The sequence below is a fragment of the Drosophila pseudoobscura genome, chromosome X (assembly GCF_009870125.1).
Source record: "Drosophila pseudoobscura strain MV-25-SWS-2005 chromosome X, UCI_Dpse_MV25, whole genome shotgun sequence".
Lineage (NCBI taxonomy): Eukaryota > Metazoa > Arthropoda > Insecta > Diptera > Drosophilidae > Drosophila > Drosophila pseudoobscura.
In genome coordinates, this window is record NC_046683.1 from 51,062,183 (window position 1) to 51,079,848 (window position 17,666).

At 49.8% G+C, this 17,666-nt stretch overlaps 5 protein-coding genes across 6 annotated transcripts; 1 reads left to right on the forward strand and 4 right to left on the reverse strand.

Moving 5' to 3' along the window:
- Window positions 1-527: 527 nt before the first annotated feature.
- Window positions 528-3,353, reverse strand: LOC4813848 (uncharacterized). The gene is made up of 3 exons (XM_001353671.4): window positions 2,874-3,353; window positions 2,622-2,803; window positions 528-2,099 (listed from the first exon to the last, which is right to left on the reverse strand). The coding sequence occupies exons 1-3, from the start codon at window positions 2,965-2,967 to the stop codon at window positions 930-932; spliced, it is 1,446 nt and encodes a 481-aa protein (XP_001353707.2). The 5' UTR covers window positions 2,968-3,353; the 3' UTR covers window positions 528-929.
- Window positions 3,354-3,524: 171 nt separating this feature from the next.
- Window positions 3,525-9,275, forward strand: LOC6900642 (ATP-binding cassette sub-family A member 3). Its single transcript, XM_002134979.3, has 2 exons — window positions 3,525-9,085; window positions 9,139-9,275. Exons 1-2 carry the CDS (start codon window positions 3,925-3,927, stop codon window positions 9,162-9,164), a joined length of 5,187 nt encoding a protein of 1,728 aa, XP_002135015.3. The 5' UTR covers window positions 3,525-3,924; the 3' UTR covers window positions 9,165-9,275.
- Window positions 9,276-9,415: 140 nt separating this feature from the next.
- Window positions 9,416-11,856, reverse strand: LOC4813121 (uncharacterized). 2 transcript variants are annotated; one of them, XM_001353670.4, is made up of 3 exons: window positions 11,315-11,856; window positions 10,873-11,045; window positions 9,416-10,805 (listed from the first exon to the last, which is right to left on the reverse strand). In XM_001353670.4, the coding sequence occupies exons 1-3, from the start codon at window positions 11,469-11,471 to the stop codon at window positions 9,663-9,665; spliced, it is 1,473 nt and encodes a 490-aa protein (XP_001353706.2). In that variant the 5' UTR covers window positions 11,472-11,856; the 3' UTR covers window positions 9,416-9,662. The 2 variants fall into 2 exon arrangements, with proteins under 2 accessions (XP_001353706.2, XP_015043061.2); XM_015187575.2 differs by lacking the exon at window positions 11,315-11,856 and adding an exon at window positions 11,120-11,296.
- A 133-nt stretch (window positions 11,857-11,989) lies between these two features.
- LOC6900641 (uncharacterized) lies at window positions 11,990-14,133 on the reverse strand. The gene is made up of 3 exons (XM_002134978.3): window positions 13,712-14,133; window positions 13,312-13,484; window positions 11,990-13,247 (listed from the first exon to the last, which is right to left on the reverse strand). The coding sequence occupies exons 1-3, from the start codon at window positions 14,091-14,093 to the stop codon at window positions 12,117-12,119; spliced, it is 1,686 nt and encodes a 561-aa protein (XP_002135014.2). The 5' UTR covers window positions 14,094-14,133; the 3' UTR covers window positions 11,990-12,116.
- A 124-nt stretch (window positions 14,134-14,257) lies between these two features.
- On the reverse strand, window positions 14,258-16,413 carry LOC6900640 (uncharacterized). Its single transcript, XM_002134977.3, has 2 exons — window positions 15,980-16,413; window positions 14,258-15,882 (listed from the first exon to the last, which is right to left on the reverse strand). Exons 1-2 carry the CDS (start codon window positions 16,274-16,276, stop codon window positions 14,761-14,763), a joined length of 1,419 nt encoding a protein of 472 aa, XP_002135013.2. The 5' UTR covers window positions 16,277-16,413; the 3' UTR covers window positions 14,258-14,760.
- Between the last annotated feature and the right edge of the window lie 1,253 nt (window positions 16,414-17,666).

The window sequence follows — 17,666 nt, forward strand, 5'->3', positions numbered from 1 at the left end:
AGCGGGTAGCTTCCTCCCGATTCGGGGAGATTTGGGGAGCATATTCATCACACACCATATTAATCAGCTCTCCCTCTCTCTCCCTCGTTTTCTCTTCCCATGATTCTATCCATTTCACTCTCAGTCTCTAAGAGTGTGTGGAATCCCCATTGGAGGCAATCCGTGAAAGGGTAAATTGTCGGCTAAAATGTTGCAGGAACGTGGGAACTTTTATGAATGAGAGGAAAGCTTTTACTCATTGTTTACGCGGCCGGCCGAAACAATGGGTTATTTGGGGCCGCCTTCCAGTGAAAGCTCTGGAAAAATAGCGGTAACAGCGCCACAGTGATTATGGCAGAAAAGCTTATGAAAAGCTTTAGTTTTTCCTGGAACCAAAGTGGGCATCTGTGGTGGCAGAAGTAAAATGTCGTGTGTAGAATAGGTGTAGACTCTATGGAGGTTGAGAGATTGTGTAAAACGGAAAGTATAGCTTCGAAGCTAATTTATATGCGAGAGAACTGTTTTTGAAATGTTCAAAAAACATCAAGTCAGATATGCAATACATCAATTTATTACAATTAAAGATAAGTTCCAGCTAACGAAGCACCCACTCATCAGTAGATCCTGTGAGAGAGTGTGATAAGTGGGAGGTGCTTCGCTTAGGAAACGACACCGAAAGCACTGGCAAGCTTGTGGCAAGAAGCTCAAATTTAAAGTAGAGCTTCCCTGGGAACTTGGCTCGCGGATACAAGGTAGTTGATAGTTGAATAAAGGACCTGGGGCTACAATAAATAGCTGTTAATGCAACTTAAGAGATACAAAGGGAGAGATACAGATGCAGACACGAACAAGCACACACACATACACATTGGGCATAAACATAGATAACAGAGAATCACTTAGGGATAAGGATACGAATAGGTGTAAGCCCTTAAGGATACGGGTTCAGTTTAAGGAACTTTCTTGAACTTGAGCAGGCACTCGTAGAGCGTCAAGTGCCTCGTCTCGGGCATCAGCATGTACACGAGCAGTCCGAAGAAGAAGCTGAGGGCGCCGATGGTGAAGAACAGGATGGAGTCAGTCAGACAATGGTGGAAGGCGGCCAGCAGCAGGCCCAACTGCAGCAGCTGCTCGCAGACCAGAATGCCGGCCAGGCAGCGCGCCTTGTGGGCAATGCTGAACGCCTCCGCCGTATAGATGAGAGCCGGGACCGCCACCCCGCCCGACACAATCAGCTCGAAGAGAAGCATAAGCAAGGCAATGGCCTGCAGATTGATGTCGTAGAAGGTCTTCTTCACGGACTCCAGATGCTCGAAGACGCCGCCCACCATGACAATGATGATGCCAGCTATGAACAGGGAGAGGGAGCAAAGCTTACGACGTCCCTGAGTGTCCACGAGGAAGGCTCCACCCAAACTGCCCACCAGACCAGCGAACGCCAGCCAATAGAGACAGTTCATGTCGCACTCCAGGCCGTGCCAGCTCACGACCAGGAAAGCCCGGTTGAAGGACAGGGACAGGGCCAAGGTGGCAAAGCAGCGCAGTAGCAGCACCTTTAGAAGCGGCAGCACGCGCCGCGCGCAGCGATGCCAGCCCGGGATCTCCTCCGGCTCCTCCACAAACTGCTCCCAATCGCGGGCATTGTGCAGCTGGTGGCAGTCCTCACGCAGGCGCACCAGCTCCGTGGCGGACTGGCCGTTCAGCTGCTTCAGGGTATCCCCCACGGCCATGTCGCGTTCCTGGTGCAGCAGCAGCAGCGGCGACTCCAGCCGATGGGCCAGTGCCAGTACGACGGCCGCCAGTCCCAAGGCGCCCAACAGTATGCCGTGCAGCTGATCAATGTGCATGGCATACCCGCGCTGGAGCGGCTCCAGATTGTACCAGACCCGCGTGTAGAAGACCTGGACACAGACCCCCAGCCAGAGGAAGATGCGCTCGCAGCTCAGGAGCATGCCGCGTATGGACTTGTGGGCCACCTCCGATCCGGTGACCAGGGCCTGTATCTGTGTCAGCCCGTAGGCGGCACCCACACTCACACTGCTGTAGCAGGCCGCTCCAAAGTGCTGAGGCAGTGCCAGATTCAGAACGCCGGCCATGAGCAACAGGAAGCCACTGGATGTCTGGGGAAACAAAATAAAGGAAACGGATGAGGATGTTGATTAAGATGTGTCCTGTATCCTCCGTCCCCCCAAATGTCTGTCGGCCTGTCTGTTGCGAAATTTTAGAGATACATACGAGTATGTGGCCATACTGAGTCTCATATTCCCGAACCTCGTTGAGTACATTGGAACTACTATATTATCTAGCAGACATACATAGTAATAGTGGCTTATGTGAACATTTTTGGGATTTTTGAAGTCTTTTATTATAATTATTATATTTTTTCCAGTAATTTCCATTTGGGAAAAGCCAAAAATATTGATCGATCAGCCCTCGCATTGAGACTATCGCCACTTAATGACCAATGCAGGTTGAACGCGATCACTTTATCAGTTTATTGGATTGATAAGCCGCCTAATGGCAGAGTGCTAATGGCTACAGTATCAGTACGAGTAGCAGGAGATACAACAGACCAGAGAAAATAGAGTTGGTGTAGAAGTGGGAGTACATTGTACATACGTAGTATTCGTCCCCGTACTCACATAGGCCACATTTTTGGTGACACGCTGCACAAAGAAGGCGGCCAGCAGGGCCCCCAAGGCGGCGCCAATGAACCAGCTCATCATCAGATTCTGTGTGTTGTTGTTGTTAAGGAACTTGCCAGCGGGTGTGTCGAAGATGGACCAGGCCAGACGCATGCCAGAGCCCACAAAAACAATCGAAGCTGTCAGATATAGACGAATATAGTGTGATTTACTGATCTCGTATGGGACTGGGACTATCTTGGCTTTTACCCGCAGCCATGGACTGGAACTGGAGACGATAGCGCCACATGAGGCGCAGCCAGGACAGCTTTCCCTCCTCCTCGATGGTCGGCAGCATTGGCATAGTGGCTTTTGAGCACAGCGGGCTCTACGTAACACAATCAAAAACTTCTTCAGAGGTTCCGCAATGCTTGAGTTCTTTTTATATATATGTTATTTGTAAGGGTTCTGCGATTGATTTGTTATTTGTTTACTTGGCATTCTTTTCATTGGAAATCGCCGCTCTGTTGCCTTCACCAATTTGTCATTTTCATTTTTATATTTTGCTGTCCGTTGTCCGCTGTTCGCTGTCTGCACTTTTCTGTCGATCACTTGGGGCCACTCCAGAGGTTGGTCTGAGGTCTCGCTCTGGCCGGACCGCACAATGAACGGAAAACGGAGACGGCACAAACAACTTGACCGACTGCTCCGACGCGACTTGATATATGAAAGAGCATCGGGCGAGCAGTCATTGAGCGAGGTGCTGTGCTCGATGCGGCCGCTGGCGGAGAACGCGTTCGGCTGATAAGATAAGCACAAGCATAGAACTCTTTTTGTCAGCCCTCTTATCAGTTTGATTACTGGATATAAATAAATTAATTAAATTTGAATATATGTACATATGTACATATATGTATGTACATACTACTGCTGCGAGTTTTTATTCATAAAAGTATTGGTTTATGGCCTGGGGTGGACAGAAAAGTCAATAAAATTTATTGACTGCGATACGGGAGAGGGGCTTGTATGAATTGACAGTGAGGTGAGCTCAAAGCAGTGCAGTGGGGGACTAGTTGGCATGGAACGAAGCCTGCGAAGCTACGAAATGGGGGGGTCTCAATGAGATGTTCTTCTTGTTTATACATATGTGGACATATGGATAAAGTACATTTAATGCGCACTATTTTATATGCTGTTAGATGTCGTGCAGATGGAAGTCTACATACATTTCTGGGTTCAGATCACAAATATTACTTTGAAATTTATGCCAGGGCATTATTGATTTCAGTTTGGGTGTGTGTAGAATTTCAAAGTAATATCAATGAGCCTACCACAAGATTCCTACAACAATGAGCCAATTGGAGATTGGCAGAAGCTGAAGCTGCTCCTGTGGAAGAATTGGACTCTTCAATGGAACCAGAAAATTCAACTAATGTTCGCCCTGGCTCTTCCAGTACTATTTCTCCTCCTCATTGTTACGCTGCGTGTGCTGGTGGAGCCCGTATCAATGCCAGTGGTTAGGTACCCACCAGTATCTATTTCGGATATGAATCTATTTAAGAAATCAGTTATACATGGAAACCTAATTATGCACGATAACGGATCACTGAATATTCCCAAAAACATCCTTTGCTATACTCCAGATAGCTCGGTTAATCGGGCCATCATTACTGCTGCGACAATGCGGCTAAGGCTTTTGAGCTGGCGATCGTATGATACCGCCTCGCACATGGAATATGATTTAATAACGCACAACTACTTGGCTGGTGTGGAGTTCGAGAGTGAGACGACAAGTGCACAGAATGACAGGGGATATTCATATTCGTTCAATTATAGAATTCGATTTCCCAGCGAGCTGCGCACCATGTATGGGCCATTTGTGGAGACGTGGCGGACCAACAACCTGTTTCCAAACTACGATATGAGTGGGCCTCGTAACATTAACGCCAGCGATGGGGGTGTGCCCGTTGGATATATCGTGGAGGGGTTCCTACCACTGCAGCATGCGCTAACAATGTCGTGGCTGCAACTGAGCACTGGCCGAAAGGAGGAAGAGCTGCCGCAAATACAACTTCAGAGGTTTCCTTACAGATCGTACATCCACGATCCGCTCTTGAGTGGCCTGCAACAGCTGCTGTCCTTTATTATTCTGCTGAGCTTCATTTATCCCTGCTCGTTTGTGGCGAAGCAAGTGACCAACGAGAAGGAACTTCAGCTGAAGGATATCATGAAACTGATGGGCGTCCACAACTGGATTCATTGGCTAGCATGGTTTGTCAAAAGTTATGTCATGCTCATGGTGGTGGTGCTACTTCTGATGTGCCTGCTCCTTGGAAGGTATTACAAATCAGTCGCCATTCTTACATATTCTCATTGGATTCCCCTGCTGGTGTTCCTTCACACATATGTGTTTGCGAGCATATGCTTCTGTTTTATGATTGCTGTTTTCATTTCCAAGGCCAGTACATCGGCAGCAGCTACCAGTATTTTGTGGTTCCTTACCTATATACCTTATTCGTTTTCGTTCTACTACTATGAACGCTTGAACCTGGCGACGAAGCTTATACTATGCCTCCTGATGTCAAATACAGCTTTGGGATTCGGTTTCCATGTGATAATGGCCTGGGAAGGCAGAGGGGAGGGAGCTCGCTGGAATAATATGTTCCAGCCTGTCTCTTTGGATGACAGTCTATCGCTGATTTATGTGGTTTTTATGCTTACACTTGGCGGACTAATCTATCTGACAGTTTGCCTATATGTGGAACAAATATACGCTGGAGACTCTGGGGTAGCTCGTCGATGGTATTATCCCTTTCGGCGAAAGTTTTGGTCCGAACTTCTGGGTCACTCGGATAATACAAGTCTTTTACCTTTAAGTCCAACCAGTTTGAGTAGGAGAAGTAAATATATTGGAATTCAGCTGTGCAACCTCCAGAAAAACTACGGGAAACATAAAGCTGTCAAAGGACTAAATCTGAAAATGTATCGGAATGAAATTACAGTATTACTTGGGCAGAATGGTGCGGGAAAAACTACAACAATCCACATGCTTACTGGGATAATTCAACCATCGGATGGAACAGCATTCCTAAACGGCTATGACATTCGCCACCAACTGGCATCAGCACGCAGATCATTGGGCATATGCCCGCAGCAAAATATACTCTTCAACAACATGACTGTGCGAGACCACATTAAGTTTTTCAGCAAACTAAAAGGTGTGCGCGGATCTACTGCCGTTAATTGGGAAGTGAGCAAGTACATGCGATTAATGGAGTTGGAGGACAAGTCACGCATTGCCGCCGATAAGCTGTCCGGTGGCATGAAGCGGAAACTGTCTCTGTGCTGTGCGCTCTGCGGCAACACAAGCATAGTGCTGTGCGACGAGGCCAGTGCTGGCGTCGACGCAGCCGGACGTCGGAGTCTTTGGGAGCTCCTGCAGGCCGAAAAGATTGGCCGCACTGTACTGCTGACCACACATTATATGGACGAGGCGGATGTGCTGGGAGATCGTATTGCCATTCTTTGCGACGGTAAGCTAGAGTGTTACGGCACATCATTTTTTCTCAAGAAACGTTACGGCATCGGATACCGGCTAATCTGTGTGAAGCAACAGAGTTGCAACGTTGTAGAGGTCACACAGCTGCTGAATAAACATTTGCCAACCGTTGAGCTAGAAAGCGAGTTTGGGAGCGAAATAGCGTATCTTTTGCCCAGCAAATACTCCAAAAAATACCCAGATTTGTTGAATGCTCTAGAGCAGCAGTCGAACCAATTGAAACTGGATGGATATGGCGTGAGTGTAACCACTTTAGAAGACGTGTTCATGCGAGTCAGCAACATATCGGAGCGTCCACAGGCAGAAGACTCCGACCCTGCTGCTCAGCCACAAAAGGAGGAGGGATTCGATGGCTTGTTTTCTGATATGGAAATGAAAGAAGAGCGCTGGCACACTCGCTGCTGTATGCGCTGGCAGGCACTCCTTTTGAAAAAGGCCCTAATCACTAAACGTAACTACTGGATAGTGCTAATGCAAGTGTTTCTCCCCGTACTAATCATGTCCCTAACCATACTGAATTCAAAAGGCGGTCGTATTTACTATGAGCTGCCTGAAATGAAAATTTCACTCCATCAGTATCCCAAGGCCTACGTTGTATTTCATGGCGAAGCGAATAAACCATCGTCAGTGCCATCGTTGGCCTCCACCTATGCGGAGCACCTGTCAACTTACGGCCTGGGATACAAGTTGATAAATACCAGCGGTGCAAGCGTTGAAGAGTACATTTTGGGAGTTGGAAAGAACCAGATGCGTCGAGTCGATTTCCAGTACTTGGCAGGGGTGACCATCGGAAACGAAGGCCTGACCGTCTGGCTAAATAATAAGCCTTTGCATACGGCGCCATTAACGCTCAATTTACTGCACAATGCGATTGCAGTTGAGCTCCTTGGAAAGCAGGCTAAAACAGGGGTAACCAATGCCCCGTTGCCCTACAACAATCAAACACTGACCCTGCGTCTGAACAAAGGACAGCGGTTGGGTGCCGAAATAGCCATAAACCTGGGTCTATGCATGAGCATCATCACTGCCCTTTACGTGATTCCGATAATAAAAGAGCGGGAGACGCGAGCCAAACTAATGCAATTCCTGAGTGGCGTGGATGCGTTTGCCTACTGGATTAGCCAGTTGCTGTGGGACTACGCCATATTCGCTGTGTCTGCTCTAATGGCCATCGTCACAATAGCCGCTTTTCAAGAGCCTGGATATTCAACAGTTTCCGATTTGAGCCTATACTATTCCGTTCTGTTATTATTTGGCCTAGCAGCACTGCCTCTCAGCTACACCTTGTCCAGTTTTTTCTCCGATGGAGCTACGGGCTTCACACGGACCGTCATCGCCACCACCCTCACTGGCACCGGCTTGTTCATGCTAGTTCTGGCCCTATCATTTGACGCATTTCAACTGAAGCACATAGCCGTCCAACTGGCCTGGTACTTCCGAGTTTTCCCCCACTACTGCTTGGCGAGTGCTATTCATCACATTCATATTGGATTTAATATTCGGCGTGGATGCAACTTTGCTGCGGTTCGTAAGCTACCGAGAACCGTCCGCTGTCGCACTGTTCCAGTGTGCTGTAATATTTCCGGGTACTTTGATTGGCGCCACCCCGGAGTGTTGCCGGAGATCGTGTATCTATCTGCGGTAGCTACGTTTCTACTGTTGTTACTTATGATTGTTGATGCCAAGATGTGTACTTGTGGGGCTGGCTGTGCGCCCTTTAAATTGTTGTGTTCGATTGGAAAACGTCGACGAACGAAAGACCAATCCAATTTCGATAACGAGGATGTCAAGAAGGAGAATTTCTTTATTAAAAACATGACACTCTCCCAGCGGAAAAAGATGCCTCTTCTGGTGGATGGCATTAGCAAGCGCTATGGAAAGTACTTCGTTGTAAAGGATCTCTCGTTCTATGTGACACACGCCGAATGTTTTGGACTGCTGGGAATCAACGGTGCTGGAAAGACCACAACATTTCGGATGCTCACAGGCGATGCGCGAATAACTGCGGGAAGGGCTTTCGTAGAAGGCAGAAACTTGTGCACAAAATTGCATAGGGTCTACGAAAAAATCGGCTATTGTCCGCAGTTTGATGCATTGTTTGATGATTTGACCGGCCGCCAGACACTGCGTATTTATTGCTTACTGCAAGGCGTTCAACGCCGGCATGTTCGAGATATCTGTTCGTCCCTCGCGGTGTACTTCGGGTTCCATGAGCACATAGACAAATTAGCCAAACACTACAGCGGAGGCAATAAGCGGAAACTAAGTGCTGCAATATCGATCATTGGAAATCCTTCAATACTGTACTTGGATGAGCCGACCAGTGGCATGGACCCTGCAGCTCGGCGACAGATATGGAGGAGACTAGCGCATATACGGACATCGGGAAAGTCCATTGTATTGACATCGCACAGTATGGATGAGTGCGAAACGCTGTGCACGCGCCTAGCCATTATGGTGGATGGACAATTTAAGTGCATAGGATCTGTGCAAAACCTAAAGAATAGATACTCAAAGGGACTCATACTGAAGATTAAGGTGAAGCTTTCCAACAGAAGCTCGTCCAGCTCAGAGCTATCAGCAAATGGAAGCGATGAAGCACGGGAAATAGCGAACAGCAATAATAAAAGAAGCGATGAAATTAGCATAATCAAAGAAACAGATGCGCCCCATCGAATTTTAAAACTAAAAAGCTTTATTTCAAAAGAAATACCGGACGCAGTTCTCAAGGAAACCTGCAGTGGGATGCTCACGTACTATATTCCCCTGAAGAAATTAATGTGGTCGAATCTATTTCGACTGATCGAAAATAATAGAGAAAAACTATACATAGAGGACTATTTAATAATACAGACGAGACTGGAGGAAATATTCTTAGATTTTGCACTGAAACGAGGTCAGCCTGGTGCTGGCGCCCCAAATGGTGAGGCAGAGAAATGATAATCGATATTCTAAAATCTCCCCTCAATCCTACAGATACTTCTGGTGAAGCTGAGAAGTGATTTGTTGACCTGATTGACGCTCTTGTGAATTACTTTTGTGAGCTTATACATGTGTAAATATTAGCCTATTAAAGCTGCTAGGAGAACGTTGATTGTAGAATGATTATAATTGATGACGGTAATGCCAGAGGGTAGACAGTCTTAGTTTTCAATCTAAATTGCAGCCAAACATTTCTTTACGAGCCCAAATCTTATCTAAGATATATGATAGCCGACTTAATTGGAGTTCGCAGATAAACGTTTGCCTACGCTGCGCTTATCTGACAAGTGGGATCCCCGAAATCAAATTAAAATTAGCTCTTCATGCTGATCGACAGAATGTCGGCAAGAGAGAGGGAGCGAGGGAGCGAGAGAGCGAGCTCATGCTGGCGATAAGACAAGAACAAGTGTGGACCGACCACTGGTTCTTACTATATAGATTACAGATTTATTTTCAGCTATATCTAGGGGGTGGGCGGTAGGTAGTCTTATTGTGTGATGTGTGAGAGTAGCCTACTTTCAGGCTTGCGAGACCACAAAGTTCCGGAACTTTATCTGCGCCTGTAGCAGAGTCGTCAGCTTGGTCTCTGGCATGCACCAGATGCTGCACAGAAACTCCGCCAGCAGCAGAGCAGCAAGGCTGAAGAAAAAGGCAGCGATATTGTCAATGCTGTCGATGTGCCTGCTGAGATCGATGCGACAAATGCCCAGCTGGATGATCATCTCCGCCACGTAGGCCAGGGCAATGCACTGCCGCTTCACACTCCGAGGAAAGGCCTCCGATAGGTAGGCCGAGCTCGGGCCAAAGCCAAAGCCCGCAAACAGCTGGTACAGGAGCAGCAGCCAGAGGGCCATCCTCATGTCCTTGACCCGCACCAGCTCGCTCCCCACAAACCTACTGGCCACTCCGACCGCCAGTCCACCAGCCATTACCAGGCCCAGCAGCAAGGGGATCTTGCGGCCAAGCGTGTCCAAGGCGAAGGCGCTCGTGAAGCTGCCCACCAGTCGCAGGATGCCGAAGAGCACAAAGGGCCCCGAGCTACCGGGATAGACAATGGTGCTTGTGCAGCTCAGGGTGAAGGCTACCAGCATGCTGGAGCTAATAGCGTACAGTCCCCGCATCAGGCAGAGGTGCAGCAGGGCGGGCAGGGCCTCCGTCCAGGCTCTTAGCCCTCGCATCGGCTGGTTGTGGGTCAGATAGGTGTGATGATTGTCCATCTGATCATAGGTTTCAGCGGTGACGGCTCTGGGACGATGTAGACGGCTCAAAGCATCGATGGCTCCCTGGTCGTCACCCCAGCCCAGCAGATCCACGGGCGATTCGATTGTCAGCAGCCAGGCCATGCATATGGCAATCACGCCCAGGATGGCGCTGAGTACGCCCTGGAACTGCTCCACCGTGAACTCGCTCTCCGTGTCCCAGCTGGCGCTGCACACGATCTGCACAAAGATCCCCAAAGTGGTGGGCCATTGCTCGCCGGCCGAGGCCGTTGTTCCTCGCTTGTAGTACACGGACAGCTCCCCGGCCATGGCCAGTGTGGGAGCCAGGGCCAGACCATTGCCGAATCCGTTCAAATATCTCGCCACGAGCATGGCCCTGACATTGAACCGCCTGGCCCCCATCACAGTTCCTCCAATGACCGTAAGCATTGCGCACGTTTGCTGTGTGGCGAATGGAATCGTTTGGTAATGGTAAGCGTTTTCTTCTGGAATATCGTTCTTAGCATACCATGAGCTGCTTGTAGGTGAATCGGCGGCTAAAGAAGCCACCCACCAGGGCTCCGACAATGGCCGCAATGAACCAACTGATGCGCAGGTGCGAACTGACCTCCAGCTCCAATAGACTGTCGAATCCAATGCTCCAGGCGATGTGCAGTCCGCCAGAGAGGAAGATCAAGGCAGCTGCAAAATAATGTATATATATATACAAACAATCAGCTTCCGATATAGAATAATAAGCACGTGTGTATTGTTACTTGTGGCTATACTAGTTCCTGGCCTAAAAGGGTGTGGAAAGTGCTGTAGAGTTTCTAGCATTCAAGGTAAGTAGTCCCTCTTCCCCCACAGTACTCGTATTCATTCTGTTGAACCCTGACTCACAGATGATTCACACTGGTGGCCAAGGCCTATGCTTGCTGTTCAATTATTCGTAACGTAAGTCGTAAGATTACCAGCTCCAATGGCATTCGCCTGTGGTTGATTGCGCCGATCCTGGTTGCAGCAGGTTCCCTGTCCTGCCTGCTGTATCACTTCCCGCTTCACCTCCGGACTATGGGCCGTGGGTATGGGCAGAAAGCCACTTGCTGGCGGTGGTCTCTCTGTCTGCATGACGATGGTGTCGACCGCTGTGGCCGCGCGTCCGCACAAGACTATGTGCTCCGGGGTCGAGTTCTACCAGGTGGGTATGTTGAGCTTGTTTCCGTCTGGTTTAACCATCGATGACACACTAATCTTATCGTCTACCGATTGATAAGTAAGCGCTTCGAATTTCGGATTGTTAGCTGTGGTTGATATCGCTATCAGAGCGCGATTTTCCTATCGCTGATTGTTTGCATTCGGCTCGAAGCGGAGCGGAGCGGCGTGGCGCGAGGGTGAGACCGAAGCATGTGTTGCAGTTTGCTTTGGTTTTCCCAGTTCTCTTTTCCAGGTAAAAATTTCTTTACAAATTTCCTTGACGCACTCTATGGACATGTACAAAAAAAAGAGAGGCAAATACACAATTCACACTCAATAAATTAATGACATTTGTGACAGTCCAATTCTATGTTTTGACAGTCCAGAAATGTTATCTGTTTTGCGATAGCCAACCACAAAAAACACACAAAAAAAAAACACAAGGCTGCAAGTACTCGTACGCTCGTGAGGGGCTATAAATATTTATTATCTTTGGTTCGACTAATACCTAAGGTAAGATCGTGCAAACCGCTGGCTGTATCTCCCATCAAGAAGCAAACAGCTTGTGTGTGTTTTCTGTTAGAAACTCCTATTGATGAATCCGCTGAACTGCTGCTGAGCGCCGCGCAGCGTGGTCAATCGGGTCTCTGGCAGGCAGAAAATGCCAGCCAGGAAGGCGAACAGATACATGCCACCGACGGCATAGAAGTAGTTGCCCCCATCGTAGATATTAAAGTGAGCCGACCCGACGATGATGAAGACGAGCATCTCAGCGATGAAGGTGAACGCGATGAAGTACTGCTTGACCGCCAGCGGATAGGCCTCCGACAGGTAGGGCGAGGTGGAGACGAAGGCGAGGCCGGCGAAGACCTGGAATATCAGCATCATGACGGCCATTCCGCCCATGCCATAGTAGAAGCTGTACTTGGAACCAATGGCAAAGCCGAGACAGCTGCAGCCGAGCAAGCCCAGCAGAAGCGGCTTCTTGCGGCCCACGCTCTCCATGATGAAGGTGGAAATAAAGTTGCCCGCCCAGCGGCAGACGGCGAACCCAACCAGCCAGCCAGTCGACGATCCTCGGTTCGCAAGGATGGCAATGATCAGGACCAAGACTACAATGCTGGATATGCTGAGGGCATTCATGGCGCGCAAATAGGTCAGTCGGAGGAAGGCGGGCAGGGCCTGGACAATGCTCTGGGACATGGATAGGTCCCGGTTTTCGGCCAGATATCGCTTGTGCTCAGCCAGCTGTTCGTAGGTGGCGTTCGTGAGGGTGTAGGGTCGCTGGAGCCGGCGGAGGGTATCGATAGCGCCTGGCTCGTCGCCCCTTGCCAGCATCTGGACCGGCGATTCAATGCACAGCAATGCGCCCAGGAGTAGGGATAGCCCACCATATACGGCGCTCAGGATTCCCTTTAGATTCTCGGGCGAAAAGCCACTGGACGAATAGTAGAAACCAGATGAGGCCCATGTGCTGGTATAGATGATCTGCAGAAAGATGCCGATGCCGAAGCACATCTGCTCGAGGCTCGCCGTGACCAGGCCGCGCATGTACGGAACGGACACCTCACCGGCCAGGGCCATGAAAGGAGCAAACACCAGTCCATTGCCTATTCCATCCAGGTAGGAGCCGGCTAGAACTGCACCGCCATTCGATCGAATGGCGGCCATCTCAATGCCTCCAACCGTCACCAAAAGCGCCCCGACTAGCTGCACGTGGAAAGGATCAAGGAGATTGACAGATTGGCAAGAGGCAGGCGTTGTATTCACTTACCAAGATATACTTCCTGGGCACCTTGTTGGGGATTAAGCAGCTGATAACTGCTCCAATAATGGCGGCAATGAACCAGGCAATATAGTCGTGAGTTGTGGCATGGTAGAAGAGAGCACCACGGAACCCGATGGACCACGCAATGTTCATTCCACCCGAGACAAAGATCAGACCAGCTGAAAGTGGAAGAACAGAATTTTGCATACATTTCATGTCTATCTAGTACAAAAAGGTACTATGAGATGGGAATCTATTAAGACCCATCAAAATGATATAATTTGTCTGGCCTGATGACGTCACTGGTTCTTAATCAATTCCATGAATATAGGCCCCGCCCCCCATTCAAGGCTATCTTATCGGATTTCCATTGCAGAGCAGATGACTAATTCCCAGAGCTACTCACCAGCTCCCACAGCATTCGATTGGGGCTTGTTCGTTTGGCCGCGACTGAAGCAGCCCTGGGGGGGCACAACAGTAGCTGGTGCGTCCTGTGGTGGCAGAGTTGGAGCCGGGGGCGGCACCGAGCCATAGTGATGGTTCGGTGGCGGTGGTCCCTGTCCGGGTGGTGCACCGTAGTACTGTGGTGGGTTTCCCTGCTGTATGAAGCCGGGCTGGGGATATCCCTGCGGGGGGTATCCCTGTTGTGGGTATCCCTGTGCTGGGTATCCCTGTGGGGGGTATCCCTGTTGTGGGTATCCCTGTGGTGGGTATTCCTGTGGGGGGTATCCTGCCGGCGGGGCCGAGGAAAAGCCTGCTGGCGGAGCCGCGAACTTATCGTTTTGCATTATGTTCCTCGGTGGGGCTCTTTTTCGGCTTCTTTTTCGAGGATACAACCGACCGTGTTGGGGCTCGATTCCAAACTGATTGACCGAATGCCAGGGCAAGTGATTTTTGTGGCTTTTTGCGACTGGGCCTGGTCCAACTGATGGTCGGTTGGAGGGACCTGGGCTTATCGTTCAAATGGCATTGATAAGACACCCAAACGGTATTAGAGACCGAATCGTTCTGCCATTCTGCCGGCCGATAAGCACTCTTACCGATGTGTTCGTGAATTATGGTGTACTGTACTATTTTCCCCTATCAAATGCCACCTATTTTGTTGGCTGGAGAGAAGCCATCGGCACCGTCAAGTGGTGGGCCGTCCGAGATGCGGATCGTGTGCTTCCCCAGCTGTGTTTTTGTTGCCATCCACAATCGCAGCTGAATCATTTGGTTCGGGGTAACTCTATAACTAATCAATTGGGTGATTTACACAAGGGATATGGGACCTTATTATTAGTATTTGTATTATTATTATTATTTTCATATGTTATTTATTCATAATTGTACACTATTACCAAACTATGGAGTAGTATTTTATTTTTTATTATTATTATTTATTTTGTAGCATTTTTGGCATTTTCTTTAACCAATAAAACCACATTTTTGTTTGGCAAGTATATATGTTAGATCCTAGAAATCCTTGTTAAACCACTTGCTAAACTTGTGCTGGGCCTCCGACAGCGTCGTGAGCCTCGTCTCCGGCAGGCAGAAGATGCTCAGGAAGAAAAATGCTATGGAAAGACCTCCTAGGACATAGAAGTAGGCAACAATTCCAGCAGGACTAGGCGCGAAGCTGCAGAAGATGAGTCGCAGGAAGAGTTCTATGACATAGACCACGGCCACATAGTGGGGCTTTACGGCTAGGGGAAAGGCCTCCGTGAGATACACCGCCGACGCTGTTTGCCCCAATCCAGCAAAGAACTGCAGGCTGAACAGCAGCGCGAGGGCCGTTATCATGTGCGGAGTGCGCCCAAACAGGGTGGCAAAGGCGAGGGCGAAGGAACCGCAGGAAAAGCAGCCAAACAACGTGGGCTTCTTGCGGCCTGTGGTGTCCACGAGGAGAAGCACGCAGAAGCAGCCACACCACCGCATCACACCGAATATCACATAGGGCCAGGCCTGATAGTGGGTCGCCACCTGGACGGCCGTCTCGTAGAGGGCACTCCACACGACCAGCGTCAGGCAGAGGGCATTGAGGGATCGAAGGGCCAGTAGCTTGAGGAGCGGGGGCAGTCCCATCCGGACGCTCTGCCACCAGCTCATCTCTCGATTGGTGGCCACATAGTGCTTGTGCTCGTCCAGCTGGATCAGGGTCTCACTTGTGACCATGTAGGGTCGTTGGAGGTGCCGCAGAGCTGCCACCGCCTGCTGCTCATCGGAGCGGAGCAGCAGGTTGACCGGAGACTCTACGCACAGCGTCGAGGCCAGAGCAAGGGCTACCACGCCGTAGACAATGCTGAGCACTCCGTGCACCTGGTCGGCCGCAATCGTCACGTTCCAGTCGACCTGCCACACGGCCGTGTACAGCAGCTGCATCAGGATGCCAGTGTTGCAGCTCAGCTGCTCCACCGTGGAGGCCAGCAGTCCGCGCATGCCGCGCACAGAGATCTCCCCCACCGTTGCCATGGCTGGGACAAACACCAGCCCATTGGCCAGTCCGTCCAGGTAGCGGGCTGTGATGATGGCCGCCGGGCACTCGTGGCAGGCCAGGAAGAGTATGCCCGAGACCAGCACCAGGCAGGATCCGAATATCTGCGAAGTCAGAGAGATGATTTCCTCTCCCATTCTCGTTCTCATTCTCACTCCCATTCTCCTTCTCCCTCCACTCGATCCGCTCCAATCTACTCACATAGACGGGCTGCAGGGGTAGGCGATGGGTGCAGAGTGCCCCGAGTACTGCCCCAACGGTGGCAGCCGCATACCACGAGACCTCCATGTGGGACGTCATCAGCAGCTCTTCGCGATGGGCGGAATGGACGGCAAAGCCGGCTCCCCAGGCCAGGCTCATGCCCCCCGAAATCAGGATGAACGACACCGCGCCGAGGGCATTCCACTGCGGCTGGTTCTTGTGGCCTCGACTCAGCCAGCTGCTGTCCGGAGCTGTGCACGAATGCTGATCCGGTGGCGCATACTTATCCGTCGCCATTCTCGAGTTGTCTACGAGGCGGCCGACCCATGGGCTCCTATTTATAACGATCCCTGGAGAATGCCTCCTGCCTATCAGCTTATCGCGTATCCATGACCATATCCAGTAGCCCCACCACAGCTATAACCATAAACCCATCCGCAGGGGCGCCCATCAAACGAAATGGCACAAATCAATATGCTCGACCCGCCCCCGCCCCCGCCGAAGACCCAGAGTATTAATTAATATGATTTGGGCTGGCATAAATCATCGAAAGTTACCTACGAAAATACCCCCTATTTTAGCGATAGCTAATCAAAGTTCGGGCTTTTTTTCCGCCTCGTTGCTCTCTTACACAATCTATGAGTGGTTCAGGTTCTCGGTTACAGGTAACGGGAAACGGGTAACGGGTAACGGGTTCTTGTAAAACATCTAAACGCATTGATCAGATAAGATTACGTGTGCCATGGAAGATAGTGGCATATTTTGTGACTATTTGGTTAAATGGAAAACGAATAAAAGCTCCAAGAGCACTTGAACTAATTGAATACCCGCAGATAGGAGAAACTCCATGGAATCCAACTCATTGGAAGGCCGATTGGCATCCCCACAAGTCCCCAGTCTCACTGCGGCTTGACAGAAGACTCACCTGGAGGCCACACAAATCCAACAAAATACCTATGGCTCTTGGGCAATAAATCAACCTCGAAGCTGCGCGTCAAACCCCTAATCCACAAATCCATGGACTTATGGGAACTCCATTTGGGGCACAGCTAGCCACAGTAGTCGCGAGAAGATCCAGAGACTCCAAAAGAAGGCTCTCAGACTCAGAACTCGGCATCCCCTGCGACAATATCTACTGTTAAATGTTAAAGTTTGACCATCGTGTAAGAGAGTTGACCTTTAACCTATACAATGTTTGCTCTATATTTTCAGTTGAATACACGATTTTATTAGTTTATTTTCAGCATTCAGCAGTCGGCATTCCATTCGATTTTCCGATTAAATTTTGTATCTGATATTGCTATCCTTTGCTTATATACCGATTCCCCCCTCCGCAGAGCTCCACGGAGCTGAGCTTGGATTTATATTAATATTTCTCATGCCAGATCCAATCTCCTGCCAGCATTTGCATGCAGTTTCCCTTTTTGAGTTTACGGTCTGCCAGAACGAGAATTTGCCGAGTGGCCAGAAAAAGGGGGAAGGAACTTGGGCCGGCACCACTCTCCGTTCGCCTGCCACTGCATTGCGGCAGGGCAATATTAACTTCTGTTAGCAGATTAAGCCCGTGGCAGGACCATTGGCAATGGCATTGCAAATGGTGGCTTGTTTATGGTCTGCATTAGGTGTGGCGAAGGACTCATGCGTATGCCCAAAAATGCCAGCGAACAACACTCAGACACAGCCAGAG